Here is an 18,832-nt window from a genome sequence, read left to right on the forward strand (position 1 = left end):
TCGATTGTATGGGCCGCGAGCCTCACATTGGTTGGACCGTGGCCCCCGCTATTTGGTCGCTTTACCCCTCTGACGCTAAATATAGGGTAAAAGAGCAAGCAAATGTGTAATTGAAAAAAAAGTTTTATTTGTGTAAAATTATTTTAATTTTTTTTTTATGAATAATTTTGAATATGTCTTGTCAAAAAATAAATAACTAGATAAAAAAAATATTATTTAGCTTTTGAGGGAGAAGTCAATCGATAACATTTTTTAAAGTTTACTTATTAACATGTTTTAGTTGGAAATGTCAACATTCCAAGAAGATAATGTCCAGCTTGTGACGATAAAATACATTTCCTTTACTTAGAAATCGAATCCATAAGGGAAATGATAATCAGTTATGATGCCGCACCGGGTTCTGAACTCCCATTTACGAGACGGAAGCTTTACCGCATGGCTCGGTCTTAACAAAAAAATAACTTTAGACAATACATAACAATTTAAAATTACAAACCTAAATATAAAAAAAAAATTAAAAATTTATTCATAAATGGCCTGTATACCCTATTTTGTGCAACCAGTTTATGGAACGTTCACCCTAAATGGACTGTCCAAAGCGAGGTTCACTTTTTGACAAGCTTATAAAAATATCTTGAAAAAATACTTTTTCAGATGATTTTTATGTAGATCATTCATTATGTTGGTAGAAAAATACAGTCATGCCTCGGTTAAGCACCGCATATGGGGGATGCAAAACCAAGGCGTGCATAACTGAAACACACAGCTTATGAGATTTTGTCTAGACATTGGCTATAATCGTATGAAAAATCATGCAAACATTAAAAAATTATAGTGTTTTGAAATCAAGATGATGGCAGCTATCCATTGCAGTTATAATATTTTCCCTGTATTTTGAAAATGTCATTTTTTTTCTCTAAAAAAACCTCAAATTAATTGTTATTGCAATATGGGTATCAAATGATCGAAATTTTTTCATACATTTGGAATGTAATAACAATTTTTTTTGAAAATACTCATTTTTTCAGAAAACTACGTATTTTAAAAAAATACTCAAAATTTCAGTTTTAACAATATGGGATATCAGATGATCAGAATTTTTTCAAACACCTCGAATGCAATAACATATCGTCAGCTGTGTGCTATCTTGTGACATAGACCATTTTGGTCGAAAACGAGTTAATGATGACGTTTTGCTATACTTAACAAACACTACAAGATGTTTTAACCCGATTTTGGAAACTCGCTTCCGTTTCCCGGATATCGCAATACACACTTGTGACATAGACCAATTTATCATCAAAATGTTCGTGCACACTTGTGACACGTCATACATGTTGTTGGAAAATGTGGAAAATTTGTCTTGTTTTCACAAATTTATGTCGATACACATTTTCTGAAGGCAGTGCAATCTCTGGTTTTTGAAAATATACTGATTAGGTCGGTTAAACTATTGATTTATGCCTATTTTAGTTTGTATGAGAATTCTGTGCACACTTGTGACACGTAGTACAATTTAACTTTCGAAACACACTTGTGAGACGTGCTTTTCAGATTTTTGATTACATAATTTACTGTATCTTTTAACTGGTGTAACCAAATTAGTTGAAACTTGAAGCGTTTATTAAACGATAGTATACGAACCGATTGCTTCAAAAATTTTGGTGCCATCATTCATAGTTTTGAAAAAAATTATCATCAAATTTTAAAAATCGATTTTCTCGAAAAGTACTAAATGGTCGTTGTCACAACACAGCTGACGATATGTTTTTGAAAAAAATACTCAAAATTTTCACAAAACTACATATGTAAAATATGTTATTACATTCGAAATGCATGAAAAAATCCAGATCGTTTGATAGCAATATTGTGAGAAATGAAATGTTTAGTATTTTTTTTTTAAATACGTAGTTTTGTGAAAATTTTGAGTTTTTTCAAAAAATTGTGTTGTAACTTTAAAAATGTATGGAAAAATCCCGATCGCTTGATATCCATAGTGTAAAAAACGGAAATATTTAGTATTTTTTCAAAAATACCTTGTTTTGTGAAAATTTTGAGTATTTTCAAAAAATGTTGTCTTTACATTCGAGATGTATGGAAAAATCTTGATCATTTGATGCCCATATTGTGAAAAACTGAAATTTTGAGTATTTTTTCAAAAATACGTAGTTTTGTGAAAATATTGAGTATTTTCAAAAAATGTTTTTATTACATTCGAAATGTATGACAAAATCCCGATCGTTTGATACCCATATTGAAAAAAACCAAAATTTTGAGTATTTTTTTCGAAAATACGTAGATTTGTGAAAATTTCAAGTATTTTCAAAAATGTTGTTATTATATTCGAAATGAATGAAAAAATCCGATCATTTGATACCCATATTGCAATAAAATAATTTTGAATATTTTTTCGAGAAAATTGCATTTTCAAAATACGGGGAAAATACGTATTTTTGTGAAAATGTTCATGTAATTATAATTGCAATGGATAGTTGCCATCATCCCGATTCCAAAACACTATAATTGTTTGATGTTTGCATGATTTTTCATACAATTATAGCCAATGTCTCCCATATAGCCAACATCCCATAAGCTCTGTGCTTCAGTTAAGCACTGGACCGTGCTTAACCGAGGTAGCTGAACGAATCAAAACCGGGGCAGTGCAAAACCGAGGCTTACTTATTTTTTTGTAATTTGATGATACTTTTATAACTATGACATAGATTTTGAAAAGATGTCACATATTTGCATGTTATTTTTTTTACATATTTTAAAGACACATTTTTGCCAACTTTCTTGTTTAAACTTCGTTTTCAAGATCTTTTCAAACAAATTTAAAAATAAATAAGTAAAATCAAGATCTTTTTGGAACATTTATATACACACTCAACCCCCGGTGGTTGGTCACTTTTTCGTTTGACACTTTTTTAGTTTGTACCCCGTTGGTTTGACAAAATCAAACTAAAAAGTGACAAACTGACACTTTTTACACAGGACTTACACATACTATCAAACAAAACGTTTGGTAGTAAGTGTGAGCTCTGTGTGAAGAGGGTGTCAAACTAAAAAGTAACCCCGTTCGTTTGACAACATTGGGTGTCAAACCAGTCGCAAAAAGGTCGGAGTCGCAAAAACTTCCAAAGTGACCACTCACGTCCAATTTTTGAATTCCCAACTCTTATCGAAATATTGTTTAAAGATTGCATTTCATAAAAATTTTGGTTATATGAAAAGTAAATTTCGATCAACAACTAAAATATTCTAAATTCATTTAAATAAAAAAAAAATCAACCTTTTGGTAATGGGTATTTCTTTTATAGGGTAAAGAAAATTAAGATTCCTTATAAGAATTTTATTTATTTTGTTGATAACGGTTTCGGATAGAAAATTGCCATGGTTTTAGTTTTTGATATTCCCACACCCTTGGAACATCAGATTTTGGAATTCGTGTGGTCTTCCACATACAAGATTTTCCCAGATGTTTTATTAGCCTGATTTTTTACTGTGTAAGTTATCAAAAATGGAATTCGCATACGTTTTCAAGAATTTAAATTACCTTGAAGGACTATCCTACACGCAAATAAACGAAGTATTGAGTTGACAGAGCTTTACATAAATATTTATAACGCCCTTATCAAACTGAGTCAGTCCTTTCAGTCATCGAATTACTTCAGGCACCAATGAATGATCACCTATTGATAGACTGTGCATTAGAGTGGTTCAATCTGTGTCTGTGTCTGTTTTATCCGAAACCTATAAAAATAATCCTAACTGGAAAAGTCACTTTCTCGGCAGCGGCTTTCTAGACGGCGAAAAGTCAAATCGGAACCACTCTGCATCTGCATCGCTGATTTTAATTAATTTGGCTTGTTCACCTGCGGCCCATCCTCTGAAAATTAAATGTTATTCTTGCAGCTTTCCTCTTTTATTTATTCTGCCAACTGATGAATGTCACCTTGAGCCCTCAGCGGATGCCAACATTTTATTTTACATGGAAATTGAGTTGGCTTACCAACGCGGGAAAACATACAAAACGTAAGTCATTTTATTTATTCATCGATCAACAAAAACAACCCTGATGTGCATTTTTTGTTTTTCATTTAATTTTGGCTTGAAGTGAATGTAATTAATAATAATTCACTCTTTTATCGGTGCTGTTTGACATTTTGAAATTTATATGACGGTAGATTTGGTTTGACTTGTAACGTTGAGTATGGAATTGATATATTTTCAACGAAATGTGAAATCAACATTCCATAACATAATTTTTGAACGTTTTTTTACTGTTTAAAAGATTTTGCCATGTAACACAGTTCCTATTGAGAGGAAATATTAAAAATGATTTGTGGAGCTCTTATGTTGGCTCTTCGCTTAAAAGCCACAGATGGTCGAAATTTTCAGAAGCTGGCACTAAGCATGCATTTATTATGTATTTTATCGATTGTTCTATAGAGTGCACCTTCTTACATCTGAAAAGTGGCAAGGCAATTTTTGTGATAGATATTCTGATACTATTTTAGCTACAACTCAATTAAATTTCTTCACAATTTTAATCATCAACGAATTCACATAAACATTGACCCTTTCCAATGAATTCCCCAACCCAGACCACTCTGCTGTCATCATTCTTTTCCGGGAGCAAATTATCTGCTGTTGAGTCCCACGTGCAGGCTCCTCATGTGCCACCCCCAACTTGCTTCCACTTCTTGAGGCACCCCCAAGTTATTGATATTTTTGTGCTTTTATATTGAAGACACCACTACCACTAGAGCACACACACACACATCAGCAACTGAGCAGAGTGCTATAAATTTATCTGGCCACTGGGGACCCCCGTCGTCGGAATGTGGCGTTTCCTAATCCGTACGGCGGGAAATTGGACGTTTCCAGATAGTACGTCCCACGGGCGCTGCGGGAGATCAAAATAGAGAGAAAAAGAATCATAGAGGATTAAAAAAAGAGAGCTAAACTGCCCATGTTCGCATAAATGTCCCATATGCAAAAACAGCAAGCTGAGAAAAACGCATTTGAAGTTTGTCCCATACATAAGGCTACGTGTTAAGTTTTCGCGAAAAAACTAGATTTTCTCCTGATTTCTAGAACAAAGTACTGGATGTTATAGGCTCTTTTGAAAGAGCACACGATTTTGAACCAAACTGCATCAATATCTCGAAATCGATGAAAATGCATATGGGACATTTATGCGATCAGGGGCAGTAAAGTGCTTGCGGATTTGATTGGTTGACTGTTTTGTGACCGAGCTACGTAGCCTAGTGGTAACGCTTCCGCCTCGTAAGCGGTAGATCGGGGTTCAAATCCCGGCTCGGACCAACACAACTGGTGATCTTTTCCCTTCTGGATTCGATTGCTTAGTAAAGGGAAGGTAGTGTATCGTCACAAACTGGACCTTATCACGACACCTTAGGGAGGCGACCTATGGAATGTTAACATTAACCTTAACATGTTAACATTAAGTTGAGAATGAAACTGCCACTGAATCCGCTTTGTAAATGCCGGCCCCGATACTCTTCAAGGGTGTTCCCCTCAGGAACTGGGAAAGATTTACTTTTTTTTTTACTGTTTTGTGGACATAAAAATCAAAATATTAGTTTTGAGACCAGGATCATAGCTTTTGACGGAGAGAAACGCCAATAAATCGGTTGAGCAGTTCTATTGTTTAGCTTTTCACAATTTTGTATTTTTTTATTTCTATGAAAATTAATCTCTCGATTTCTCATTTCCAAACAAACCGCTTTTCATCAAAGACTATTCCATACAAAAAAACATGAAATGGTCCATGTGGCCTCTTTGAAAAAAGGCATTTTTGTCAACTCATTCATATATTCCAATCATTACTAGATGATAACTGAACAATACAAAGGTCGGATCAACGAAAATGTCTGATAATATTGTATTTTAAGAAAATATTGTTTCATAAAATTTAATTTAAAAAAATACAAAAGAGCCAGTCTTGCTTGGCTCTTGTCTGAATGACCTTAAAAATTCAAAAACAATGGTTTTCCAGAGAACCTTATACCTCATGCTTACCCATTTCTCAACTTGACTTTTCCCCCTTTTTGCGTGGTACAATTGACGAAAATATTTGGATAATCCATTGTAGGGAAAAGTGGGGCAAGTGTAAGAAGCTAAGGAAATGCTCGTTAAAACCCATTAAAAACGTTTTTTCATAATCATCTGATTTCAGGTCTTGACTAAGACTTTGATAGAACAAATTTTAAAAAATCCTGTTTTTAAATGTAAAAAATTGATCTTATTTTTTTTTTATTTTCCGTACTTTCAACTCAACTAGTGGGGCAAGACGACCAACCCGTTAGGGCAAGAGGAACAATGCATGAAACAACATGTTAATTTGCTAACAATTGAACTGCTATCACTTTGAAACATCAGATTAGAATGTATTTGAAATGTAATTTTTTTTTCATTTTTTGATTAAATAATAATATTTTACTAAAAATTTGATCGTTTTAACATTCCAACGCCCAAGGCTCCAAAAAAGTTGGAACGGTAATTTCAACTCGCTGGTTCTCGGGCATAACTCAACCAATCAAGATGGTTCTTTTTTCCAGTGATTTGTTAGAATGTCTAAATGATTCTAGAACTTTGCAGAACTTAATTTGATCAAATCTGTAATTTTTGCGATCAAAAACATCGTTCCAACTTTTTTTTTCGCGTGTAAAAAAAAAATCCCCAAAAATTCCGCGGAGGCAGTCGTTTAAAAAAAGTTGGAACGATGTTTTTGATCGCAAAAATTACAGATTTGATCAAATTAAGTTCTGCAAAATTTAAGGATCATCTAGACATTCTTACAAATCACTCGAAACAAGAATCGTCCCGATTGGTTGAGTTATGCCCGAGAACCGGCGTGTTGAAGTTACCGTTCCAACTTTTTTGGGAGGCTTGGGCGTCCGTGTAAGTTGGACATGCGTTGGGCGTTCCAGTGTTAACGAAAAAAATAATTACTTAGATGATAAAAAGTAAATTTTCATAATGTGTGTGTGTGTGTGTCCAATCCAATACCCGCTAACCGGTAGCGATATTATGGGAAAGTATAATTTGTATCAGTCTTTGTATATGCCGAATGCTGATACAACTTATCTCAGTCCCGGGTATTAGGTGGTGATAGCCCTCGCGCTGCTTCCAACGACCCGTTTCAGAATGACAGAGCTCCTTGCGGTCCAATTCCGAGGTCGCTGGGCATTGTTCGGCCCCGCCTTAACATAGAAGCAAGCATCTGAAGGAAACTCGATCTATATTTAGACTTCCAATCCCCTCAGGCAAATCAGGGATCAGCGCGTATTTAATATGAGAAGATAGCATGCTTCAACACTACGGATCAATTCACTTCTAGAGTGTAAACCTTCTGATGGCTGACTGCTTAGCGTCCCAGACCACCAATCCAAAGGTGTGAGTTCGAATCCCACCTGATTCTTTTTCGTTTTTGTTCATATTCAAAGTTCAAATTCCTGATTCCAAATTTCAAATGTACCGACCGGGATTTGATCCCTGAACCTTCTGCTTGGCAGAAGCCGTAACCATTATGCCACGGAGCCGGTTTTTAAAAAGTAAATTTTCATAATATCACTAAATTTTGTATGGACATTTTTTTTAACAATTGTTTATCAGTTTTTAAGAACTTTTATGTATTTATTTCCCAATAAAATATGTTGTTGCAGCAATTCGTATTTTTTTCCATACTAAAAATCCATATGGTACACTTGCCCCACCTGAACAAGATTTTTAAAAGCTCTCAACAAAAATAACCAAAAGTTAAATCATACTTTATAATAGGTGCAAATCATTGCTTGGGACACTACTGATCTAGGAAAAATAGCATTTTGATAAAATGAGCCCTTAAAACGAACCCTAAGCCTTATTTTTCAAATATTATAAGAAAACAAAGGTTTTGAAAAAAACATCATTAAATCTTATGCCCCGTGGCGTTTACGTCGTTTTGGCGGTTATGTGGTAGTAGAATCAGCTAATTGCATTGCTAGCAACAATTCCTCATACTGGAAATAATCGAAATTGTAAAAATTACGGCCGTACGAGCGATTGTTCCTCTTGCCCCACCTTCCCCTATTCAACTTATTAGGAAGATAAAATCTAAACAAAAACAAACTTTAAAAAACTAAACACTTAAACATCAGTCGTATTATGTGGTTACAAAAGAAACTCTAAAGATAATTGAATGAATTTTTGATTTAAAAAAAGCATTTTAATAACCTTCATAAATTTCTTAATTTTTTTTATGTTTTAGTGGACTGCAAAAAAAACAAAAATTAATCGAAAAATGAAATTCTCGACAAGAGCTCTGCTTCTTTTTTTTCTGCTTCAAACTCTAAAATTGTGGAACTTTATGAAATTTTAATAATTTCTTAGGCCATTGCAAATATTTTTCAAACTTTTTGTCCCTCGGCTCTGGCCGGGGTCGAGAAGGAGGCAAAAAAACTAAAAAAATAAAAATCACGCCATAGTCTCAACATTTGAATGCAAAAAGTGTTTTAAAATGCATTTTACACTAGTTAAGTTGTTTTGCAATCTTTAGTTTAAAAAAAAGTAAGATTTGACGAAAAAAAACTTTTTGCGATGCTAAACGTCGAAAATTTTCAAAAATTCCAATGATTTTTAAATTCTTTTACAGTTTAACACATTTGACTCTACACGGAGAAAAATGAACTCCGAAAATCGTGAACAAGCGTTCATGAAAATGGGAACCACAAGCAAAGTGTTCCATGGTTTTTAAAAAACGTACAAGATTTTTCACATATTTCAAACTCTTTTTCTCACTATCAAGTCGAAAAAAGAGAAAAAAAAACTTTAAAAATCCCAAAAAACAGGCCATAGTTTCGGGATCATCCATAAACCACGTAGACACTTTGGGGGGGCGGTATGGCGATTGTCTACGATCCATACAAAAAAGTTTTTTTTTGTATGGACTATTGTCCACGAGGAAAGGGGGGGTGGGGTAACACATTCCCAAAAAGTGTCCACGTGGTTTATGGATGGTCCCTTCAGCATTTAAATTATTAAGCTATTTAAAATAAATAATTTCAAAAGCTTCATCAAAAAACAATTAACGAAAAAACTGCTTGCAGTATGGGGTTTTCTCTGCCAACTCGCACATACGTAAAATATTGCTCCAAGGGAAATTTTGGTCCCTGATCGCAAGGTCCATTTTTCGATATGTCCTGACAACCCTTTTAATTTTTCTGATTTTTCATTAAAACACATTTTCAGTGATCTGAAACTAGAAGTTGTGAAGAAATTAAAATTTGGTGTAAAAAGCTTTTTGTATAAAACTGATTTGATAGCGTATTCAAAATTATAAAAAAAGTTTTCATTATCATCAAAAAAGTTGAAACAAATATTTAAAAATTACTGCCAATTCCCCTTCAGTGTCAAAATTAAGGAAAGGACATGTCATTTAATGGATAAATTAATATACTTTTCAAATCGGTCTGACAGGGAATTAAAATTATTTAGAACATTTTTTTCTAGCTTTGGAGAGTTATTTTTCAGAGTGTAAAAATGTCCTACAAAGTTGTAGAGTAGACAAAATACAAGGTTTGCACGTAACCATCAGGATTTTTTGATTTTTTTTGAAAAAGTTGGTCGTCGTTGATCACGGACGTTTAAGGTAAGACACGAACGATGAAACAAAGAAAAGAAAAAGTTTTTCAAAACATGTTTTCGTAAAATCACGACCATCACGGGTATACAGCAAAATTTTTGTTATTGTCTGCTCTACAACCTGGTAGAACATTGCTACAATCTAAAAAATAACCCTGCAAAGTTACAAAAAACACGAAATTCCAACCTGAAAAAGTTTGTTCTAAATGGATTATCGCAGATTCAAAATAGTGGTTTATGCAACAAGATGCCAAAAGAAGATTTTTTCTGCACAAGCGGCACGATAAAACGACGAATGCTGCAAAAATCAAGTTTTGCAACGAGTTTCTTACAACATTTTTTGCAATTACTAAAAACGCTTTTTGAAAGGAATTTCACGTCAAACATTCATTTGTTAAGTAAATTCACCGTTCAAAACAAAAAAATATTGAAAATGTTACTTTTCGATACAAGTGCTGAAAAGTTCAGCACTGGTATTGAAAGGTATTATCTTTTCATTCTGTTATTTTTGGTAGAGAAAAGAAGAATGACAGGAAAAGTAAATAGGTTCACGACGGAATTGCAAAAAGTACCTACATTTAATTTTCCATTAAATGACATGTAATTTTTTCCATGAAAATTGTTTTTTTTTCTCCCTTTTGACACCATCACCAATTCGTCACAACACGTCTTTTTCGAATTATCAAAAAAATGGAAGGGGTCGTACCGCCTCTCCGTACCGAGATTTCTAAAATTTACCCCTTAGGACAAAGTTTCACGCAAATCGAAGAGGGGTCGGGAAAACTTTTTCCGATATCGTGTGAGTTGGCGGAGATCTACCCATAACAACAGTTTAGTGTCAAAATTTTGAACAAAATAAAATTCAGCATGATCAAACTAATTTTTAACTCATTCTTACTTACCTTTCGCTGACAAACTCCCCCATCGGAACAGATTCTGCTGCATTATTTTTAGCAACGGTGCAGGCCGCGGTTACCAAGGGCAGCACAGCTCGGTCCACTTTACACTGCTGAGCCAAAAAGTTTCCTGGAAGCAGAATGGACTCCGCATAGAATCCGGTCGAACGGTAGTGACTGCAGGCATCTGATGCAGCAAAAAAAAAGAAAAAAGAAAAACGAAAACAAGTTTCGAGTTAAAATCGAATTCGACACCATACGCGGCAAAACTTTTCCGGAAAAAAAGCACTCGGATCGTACGTAAAGTTAACGTGTCCAGCAGTTCACAGCCGGGTTGGCTTCCGGTGCCACCGTTCGGGTAAAAGTCCACGTGGGCCCGAGGTATGGTTTCGCCCAGGACCGATCCATCCGTGTGGATGGCGTCAACGAACTGGGCGTCTCCGCTGTTGTAGGCGTCCACCGAAAGGCGAGAGAACAGGACACCTGCTGGATCTAGGAGGGTGAGTCTTGGGGAGGGGGTAAAAATAACAATTAGCGCAATTAGTTCAGTGGTTTTTTTTTTTTCTATGAAAATATCAAGGGTTTCCAGCAAGCCTCAGACTGGCAAATAATTATGATTTGCTCTGATTTTGAGTAGGTTATTCAGTTATTTATACCTTTTCCGTAATTAGGGTTATTATGAAATTACAGTCCAGGCTCAACTATTCAAAGGTATTGGAAAAATTTCACTTCGTTTAATAGAAACATTAAAGCTGCACTGCCGCTCAAAGCAAGTCCGTCCCAAATGTAATTTTGTCAATTCTGAAGTAATGCTGCAGTTTGGTGCAAAATCACATGAACGATCAGAAAAACCAATAAAATGCTGTACTTTATTCCAGAAAACCTAAGAAAATCAAGTTTTTCGTGAAATTCTAACACGTAGCCTTATGGGCGGGACAATTTTTACTTGCGTTTTTCTCGGCTTGTTGTTTTTACATATATGGGACGGAATAGATAAGAGCGGCAATGCACAACATGGCCTTCAAAATGCTTATACGCCCTTTTCTCGTGTTGCTCCAGATTTGTGATGTTAAAGCAATTTTATGCTTTGAAAATAGAAGGCAACAAATCAAAAAGTTTCGCGTAAAATCGCGATAACTCGTTATGAAAAATTTTGTTCTAAATGAATAAATGAACCTCCTGGGTCAATGTAGATTCGATAAGTACATTAAATTTCACATAAAATGACATGTTCCCAAAAAATTTAAAGTCGAATAACGGAAAATGGCTGAATTTTAAAACTTGTTTAGTGTTTTTTTTTCGATGAAAAATACGGTTCTTTCAGAATTCTGAGTACGCCATCGAATCGGGCGTCTAATTTTACATAAAAGTCCCTTTGACACCAAATTTCTATCTCATCACCGTTTCAGGCTGCAAATTAACTATTGAAAAACACCTCTTTTTTCGCATGTTCAAAAATGGAAGGGGTCGTACCACTCCTCCGTCACGAGATATCAGAAAACGGACCTCGGATTCGTGATCAGGGACAAAAGTTACCCCTTAGGACAAAGTTTCACGCAAATCGAAGAGGGGTCGGGGCAACTTTTCCCGATTTCGTGTGAGTTGGTAGAGAATAACCCATACATAAATTGCCGAAAGCCATCAAAAAACCTACTTCACAAGGATTGGACTTAGGACAGAGGTCAATATGGAGACTTTTATGTTAAATTATCTGGAGAATCGATTCCCGTATTTGGTTATAGAAAATTTTTACGTTTAGAGCACTTTTCAAAATGCAGTTTCAGTAAATGATTTTTGTATTTTTTTAGGTGAGTTGCTTCATCCTGCATTTTCGTGATTCTTTTTGTAACATTTTAGGCAATTTTCACAAAAAAGAATTGAAGGAAAAAAAAATCGAGGGCTTACCTTTAAAAATGACAAAAGGGCTGTGTTTTTTCTTTCATAGTATTTTTTTCGGAAAGCCCGTCAAATTTCCTACAAGTTTGTCCACTTTTTAATTCGATGCAACGGCTTCGAAATACAGCAATATTTAAATTAAGAAATACAAAAATATTTAAAACACTCACGCCCTTTCTTAATTGTCATTATTGAATGAAACTGGCTCCATTTAGGGTATTTGTTCTTATTTTGGGCCTAGTACCTATTTTGGGTCTACCGAACATAATTCAACGAAATTGTGCATTTCACCAAATCTGGCAGGAATCTGCCACTTGAGAATGATTCGTGCTGTTATTATCTTCATTTTGGTGGGCAAGAATAATTCACTTTTTCTTCTTAAATTAGAAATAATGCAAAAAATACATTACTTACACTTTTTTCTTGGCAAATTGCTATTTGCCCATTAGGTCCAAAATTTTCCCCACTTTTGCTTACCGCTTTTTGACACTCAGCGTCACGGCGTTCATTGCTCAGCACACGAATGAGAGCCGACCCCCGAAAAAAAATAATCAGAAAAACAAGCACTAAACTGCCACCAAATCAATAAAATAACTGATTGCAGTTACTTCGTCCATCTCGGAGAGCATGGCTCTATTTACATTCCATTTGAAACTTCTACAAACTGTGACAAAGTGTGTGCGCTTTTCACATTTTACAGTCTTTCTTGTATATTACGGGCTTGTTGTTTGGTTACGCAACAATTGTTTAATTATGTTTAAAACTCGTAAAGAATGAAATAAATCATGTCCAAGCTAATTATGCACGTAATGCAATTGAAATCAATCATTCTAATGTTTATTTGTGGCTTAAAACATCAAAATGATTTAGCATGTTTTTCGACCAAATGTGTGCGGCTGTACTGCACGAGCTGGGTTGAACCGTACGTCAAAAAAGTTCGCCACGTGCTTCGAGATTTCAACCAATCAGAAGGTAGGTCGAAAATAGGCACAAAGAAGGTCGTATCCTAGGAGCAATATCCCTTAAATAGGGACAAAAATGTTTTAGTTTCTCGGGCTTATACAGCGATATAAAGTTTTTTGTCAAAAATGTAATTAAGTACGATGATTAGCATTAAAAAAACAACTTATTCATGTAATATCCCAAGTAACATTTTTTTCTAGGAGTTCTACAAGAGCTCTTCAAGATAGCTACAGCATAGCAGTTTGGACCGCGGTAGGATAAAACTCTCCTCAAGTATTCTTCCAAACTCCTGAAGAAGTTTTGAAGAGAATTTTATCCTACCGCGGTCCAAACTGCTATGCTGTAGCTATCTTGAAGAGCTCTTGTAGAACTCCTGGAAAAAAATGTTACTTGGGATAAGCAATGCTGCCTATAGCAGTCTTTGAGAATACATCAAATTAAAAGTGCGCTCGGCTTTGTAGGCCCATAAAAGGAACAAATACCCTACACAAAAATGGCTTACATAAGCGTAGGATAACATGTCTACAAAGGTTCATTGAAATCGGAGACTAAACTCATCTTTAAAAATAATTAACGTTGCGAAATGCGCTTTTGAACCTTGTTGTCAAAAACGAAAGGGAATTAGGTATTTCTCCACCAACTTACACGAAATCAAAAAAAGTTACCCCGACCGCTCTTCGATTTCCTTCAATCTTTGCTCTAAGAGATAATTTTGCTTACCGTAAACCGGGGTGACTTTGATAGGATTTAAATTAGTTTTTATTATATTTTCCAACAGGTATGGTTTTTCTCAAGATTATTATTTTGAAAACATGAACTGGGGTAGACTACACAAAGTCCATGCACTATTTCGGAAAAAAAATTCAATAATGTTTAGAAAAATAGTTACGTTAAAAATTCTTATTTTTAATTCTGGGGTGACTTTGATAGTCATAGTTTTTCTTGTTAAAATCATATTTAAGTTGTTCAATCTTTATTGGTACGCTAAATGTACCATTACTAAAGTAGCTGATATACGATACGAAGTTGACTTTCTAGCTGTCGGCCACCATTGGCTAGTACCAACCACTAGTGTCTTCCTTTTTATCTACAAGGACTTCGCCGCCCTGGGCTCCTAAGTGTATGAAAGTATGGCACGGAGCGACGGCGCCGAATACCCATATTTACACTTAAAATTTTAGAGCGCCCGCCGCGGGATTCGAACCAGCAACCTCTGGACTGTGAGTCCAGTGCGCGGTCCGATTGATCCATACGGGCGGGTCAAGCTGATATAGTTTTTAACAAAAAAATCAATGTTTATATTTAGTTAACTAAGTGTATAAGCTTTTTAGCAAAATATAAATTTTAGGTAAAATTGTTTAAAAGTCGGAATTTTGCCTGAAATTTGTTAAAACTAGTTTTGTTTTTAAAATTATCGATTTAAATTGCATTTTATAATGAATTCAAATCACGAATCACAAGTTTTCACATTTTACATGAAATTTGTTCAACTGAAATTGCCTCTAAATTTGGAGATTTTTTTTAATTGTGTTTCAAAACACATATTATTTATTATTTACAAACTTTTTTAAACTTCTCCTTGTGGAAAATTGTCCAAAGAATCCGAAAATGCATTCCGTTTTCCGATTAAAAATCATGTTCATTGAGAAAATCATGACACTTTGAGAAGTTTAAAATAATGACTTTCATCATCATTTTCTTAACTATAGTTAAATAACTTTTTAAACTTGTCAACATTTTATGAAAAGCTCTTCTTGAGGTACTTTGAACACTTCTCTACCACGGTCAGTATGTTTCTAAACCATTCCTTACGTATTTTAATTGTACTCTTCATTTTTCGGAAAAATCGCAAACCTACACCCAAAATTCAGAGTCGAGATAATCGTTCTCTCAAAATTTATTGAGGGCTCAGTGCCAAAATCGATAGAATAATGGTACCAACTCACACCATCATAACAAATGAGTTCATTCGTTAGTTGAATCAATAAATCTCCAACAAGTGTCATACATCGACTTCTGACTTCTCCTTGGTCACCAAGCTGTGGTGGCTGAGGCAGCTAAGTCATTGGATTGGTTTGTCAAAGGTCTCTGGTTCGATTCCCGTTGTCGACACTTTTGGTTTTTTGTTTGACGGATGAACTTTTTTTGCAAATGAACCTCGAGAGAATAGTTCTATCGCCCATCTCGAGCTGTGTTCTCTGCGTCCGTGAATGGTACCACTATTCTCTCGACTCGAGACCATCATTCTCTCGGACTAGCGCTGCCAGTTTTGGGTGTATCAAAGTCACCCCGTTTTACGGTACTGATTGCGAATCCTAGGTTCATTTTTCGATTTTTCGTGACTAGGGGCTGGACGACCTCTTTCATTTTTACGATTTTTACTAAGATGGTGTTTGATTTTTTATTTTTGTTTTAAATGCAAAATCAAAATTGCAATCGAAAAGTACTTAACAGATTTTTTGATAAAGTGCACCGTTTTAAGATAAAGCTACTAAAAGTTTAATTTTTACTGAAAATTCTCGTTTATGTTGTTGATGTTTTCAGAAGAATCGAGCTCAATTGCCCAATTTTGAAAAACAAAATGCTGCCTTTACTTCGCTGAAGCATAAAATTTGCACACTTATTTTCCATTATTACCCACGAAGTTATTATGCAAAATGTAATTTTTTGGATAAATGGTAATGCTAAATTAAAAATTTATTAAAGGCAAAAATTGCAAATCTATAGAAATCAAACTGAAAAGAAAATACAAAAAATGAAATGTTTTCGTTTGACACACCAAGATTAAAAGAATATCAACAATCATCATATAATTAATATTGAGGACAAACAGAATGTAAGCTTATTTGGTTGGCCTTTTTCCCATACCGCAGATTGTTCCTGTGACCGACGAACCAACATGAATTGCAGATTGCAGGTTAATGCGGTTAAGCACAACTGTTTGAACAATTCGCGACCAAACCAACTTGCGGAATGGCCTCCAACAACCACTTCAAACTGCATCAATCACACAGGTAAACAAGCATACATTTACCAACCTGGCCAGCGCCCCACCGAATCGTCTGCCCACGTGGCCCGCAATGTGCGCCCCGAGGCTGTGGCCAACCACGTGAACGCGCCCGACCGGGATGTCCATCGCGTGCAGGAATCCGGCCAAAATCGACCCAATCCGTTCGCCAATCGGTCGCGTTAGCTCGCGGGCCGCCCCGTACGAGAGACCTGCAACGGTGGACCAATCGGCCATCAGCAGGTTGTGGCGGTCCTGCACCAGGTAAGCGTTCCGAACGGGCACGATGGCGATTTGGTTGCGGTCCGAGTTCCAGCCGTGGATTACCAGCTTGAGGGACCGGGACCGGTTGTACTGCTCCAGCGGTTTTCCCTCCTCCAGCTCAATCTCGGTTGGGAGCGTGCTTGAAGCGAATGAAACCATGAAATGTTGCGTGACATTCTATTTAATGTTGAACCACAGACAAAAAGGCATGAAACGTGATTTTTTTTTGCATCGAAAAATTAACGGTCATTTCAAATCGAGACGCCTCTCTTCGAAGTGATGGCGTCACCAACAACCAAATTTCATGTCTGTTGATCTGTGTTGTTCAAGCGCATATACTCACTTGGAATAAAAGAACAACTTGACTGACGACAACTCTTTCGCGTACAGTTCACCAAGTTCCGCGGCAAACCCCACTGAAGTGTATGGAAGAGTAACACAGAAACACAGGAAAAGTGTAACGAAGCTACCAGCACATGTCATCGTAAATTGCAATAAAAACCCACTTCTCGTCAAGAGTTGCAGAAAACTAGAAAATACCGAGCTTTTTTTTACAATGTTTGAAGGAAAGAAGGAAGATGCACGCGACTCGGTGCACGATTTGCAACTGGTTTGACAAGGTCTGGGGTGAAATTGATGATGCGCTGGGGCTGTGTTTACTCACAAGTTCATGGAGACATGCATGATAAGTGATTTGCATGTCCGGACGATTGTTATCGATGATAATGATCGTTGTGTTCAATGCGTTGTGATGCGGGAATGAGGAAAATGATGAGAAAGAAAGTGAACTGATAAAAAACAGTAGGGTAACTGTACATATTTTTTTATTCAATGAAATGTGGGCCAAGCAATTCAAATACGCCAGACAAGCCTTTACAAGGTGTTGTAGTTGAGAGCCTATGAAATGTTCCACCAATGCAGTAATGTCACTTCGTCGCTGTCACTTGTCGGGCGTGTATTTTGGGCCAAACTGAGTTAAGAACGACATTTTGTGCAGCTCACAATGCCTCACCTTTTGACCTTCACAAATCCCCAAAATTCGATTTCAATCGTGAGATATTCAATAAAAACCGAAAAAAATCGTGCATTTTTGTCACTTTTCATATGAAAGAAGTTTCATTCTTGTCGTGCTATCTTGACACACCCTGAAAATTGCAGAAGTGCGACAACTGGCCAAAAGAATTTCAGGTTTAACACACGTACAAGCCCGACTACCGTAAATATATGTAATTATAACTTAGGACTCCGGCAACCAAATTCAACCAAACTTCGGGACAATGCACAGAATGTTCAACCAAACAAAACGTGTTTGTTATTGTTTACATTGCGTGCTCTATTTTATTTGTTTATTTAATGTCAAACATTAAAAAGCGTTTTTCTCGGAACGTCAAAAAGCGACGTGCGACAAGACAAGGCAAGAGTTGACATAGACTTTTTAGGGTACTCATTTTTTTGTACACTGAAACCCCGATGGTTTGACACCAATTCGTCGCCGTCGTGCTATCTTGTCGCACGTCGGCGACGAATTGGTGTCAAACCATCGGGGTTTCAATGTTGTTGTTGTTGTTAATTCATTTATTTCTGGCAGCTTTAACCTTCTTGGTCATTCGCTGCCCTAGGGGTTTCAATGAGTACCCTGAAAAGTAATGGGGTTATTCTATGTCAACTGAGGACCCTTTTGGACTCAACCTTCACCGATGTGGACAAAACTTGTAAGGAACTTGAATCGTTGTTTTTTTTCATAACTTATTTTTATCAGGTCCTTTTAGGTGCAGTGACCAGGTTAGGACCGAGGATCAAATGTACAAAAAATAATGAAAAATAATAAATAAAAACCGACTTAGATGATCATTTTCTCGTGCCATGTGTCAACAAGTGTGCGATCACATCAATGTGTTCCTCGGGTGTCTTGCACTGCCTCAAGCGAACTCTGTACTCTCGGTAAATGGCCCACAGCTCCGACTCGCTGTACCTCGACTTCTTCCTGCGGGACGAGGATGTTTATCTTCCGGACGGTACCGCTCCAGGTAGCGGAGGAAAATCCGCCACGGTGAACACGGCTCCTGTCGGAGACTGTCCTTCTTTCATGCTGACGGCTTCGGCTTGGACGCCTGCTGCCTCGACTGGATGAACTGCGCACGTTTGGGACAGCTGC

The 18,832-nt window shown here is 36.2% G+C and overlaps 1 protein-coding gene across 1 annotated transcript; it reads right to left on the reverse strand.

Moving 5' to 3' along the window:
• Positions 1 to 4,394: 4,394 nt before the first annotated feature.
• Positions 4,395 to 17,301, reverse strand: LOC6031918 (pancreatic triacylglycerol lipase). The gene is made up of 5 exons (XM_038258705.1): positions 17,021 to 17,301; positions 16,445 to 16,816; positions 10,848 to 11,053; positions 10,554 to 10,734; positions 4,395 to 4,909 (listed from the first exon to the last, which is right to left on the reverse strand). Exons 1-5 carry the CDS (start codon positions 17,158 to 17,160, stop codon positions 4,813 to 4,815), a joined length of 996 nt encoding a protein of 331 aa, XP_038114633.1. The 5' UTR covers positions 17,161 to 17,301; the 3' UTR covers positions 4,395 to 4,812.
• Positions 17,302 to 18,832: the final 1,531 nt, after the last annotated feature.

Source organism: Culex quinquefasciatus, chromosome 3 (assembly GCF_015732765.1).
Source record: "Culex quinquefasciatus strain JHB chromosome 3, VPISU_Cqui_1.0_pri_paternal, whole genome shotgun sequence".
In the NCBI taxonomy this organism is placed as follows: Eukaryota; Metazoa; Arthropoda; class Insecta; order Diptera; family Culicidae; genus Culex; species Culex quinquefasciatus.

Excerpts from the sequence above, each read along its gene's own strand:
- LOC6031918 (XM_038258705.1), bottom strand. The coding sequence starts at position 17,160 with ATGACATGTGCTGGTAGCTTCGTTACACTTTTCCTGTGTTTCTGTGTT. Across the intron at positions 16,817-17,020 it reads AAGTTGTTCTTTTATTCCAA|CACGCTCCCAACCGAGATTG; the intron begins GTGAGTATATGC and ends ATTCGCTTCAAG. Across the intron at positions 10,735-10,847 it reads GCTGGACACGTTAACTTTAC|ATGCCTGCAGTCACTACCGT; the intron begins GTACGATCCGAG and ends TTGCTGCATCAG.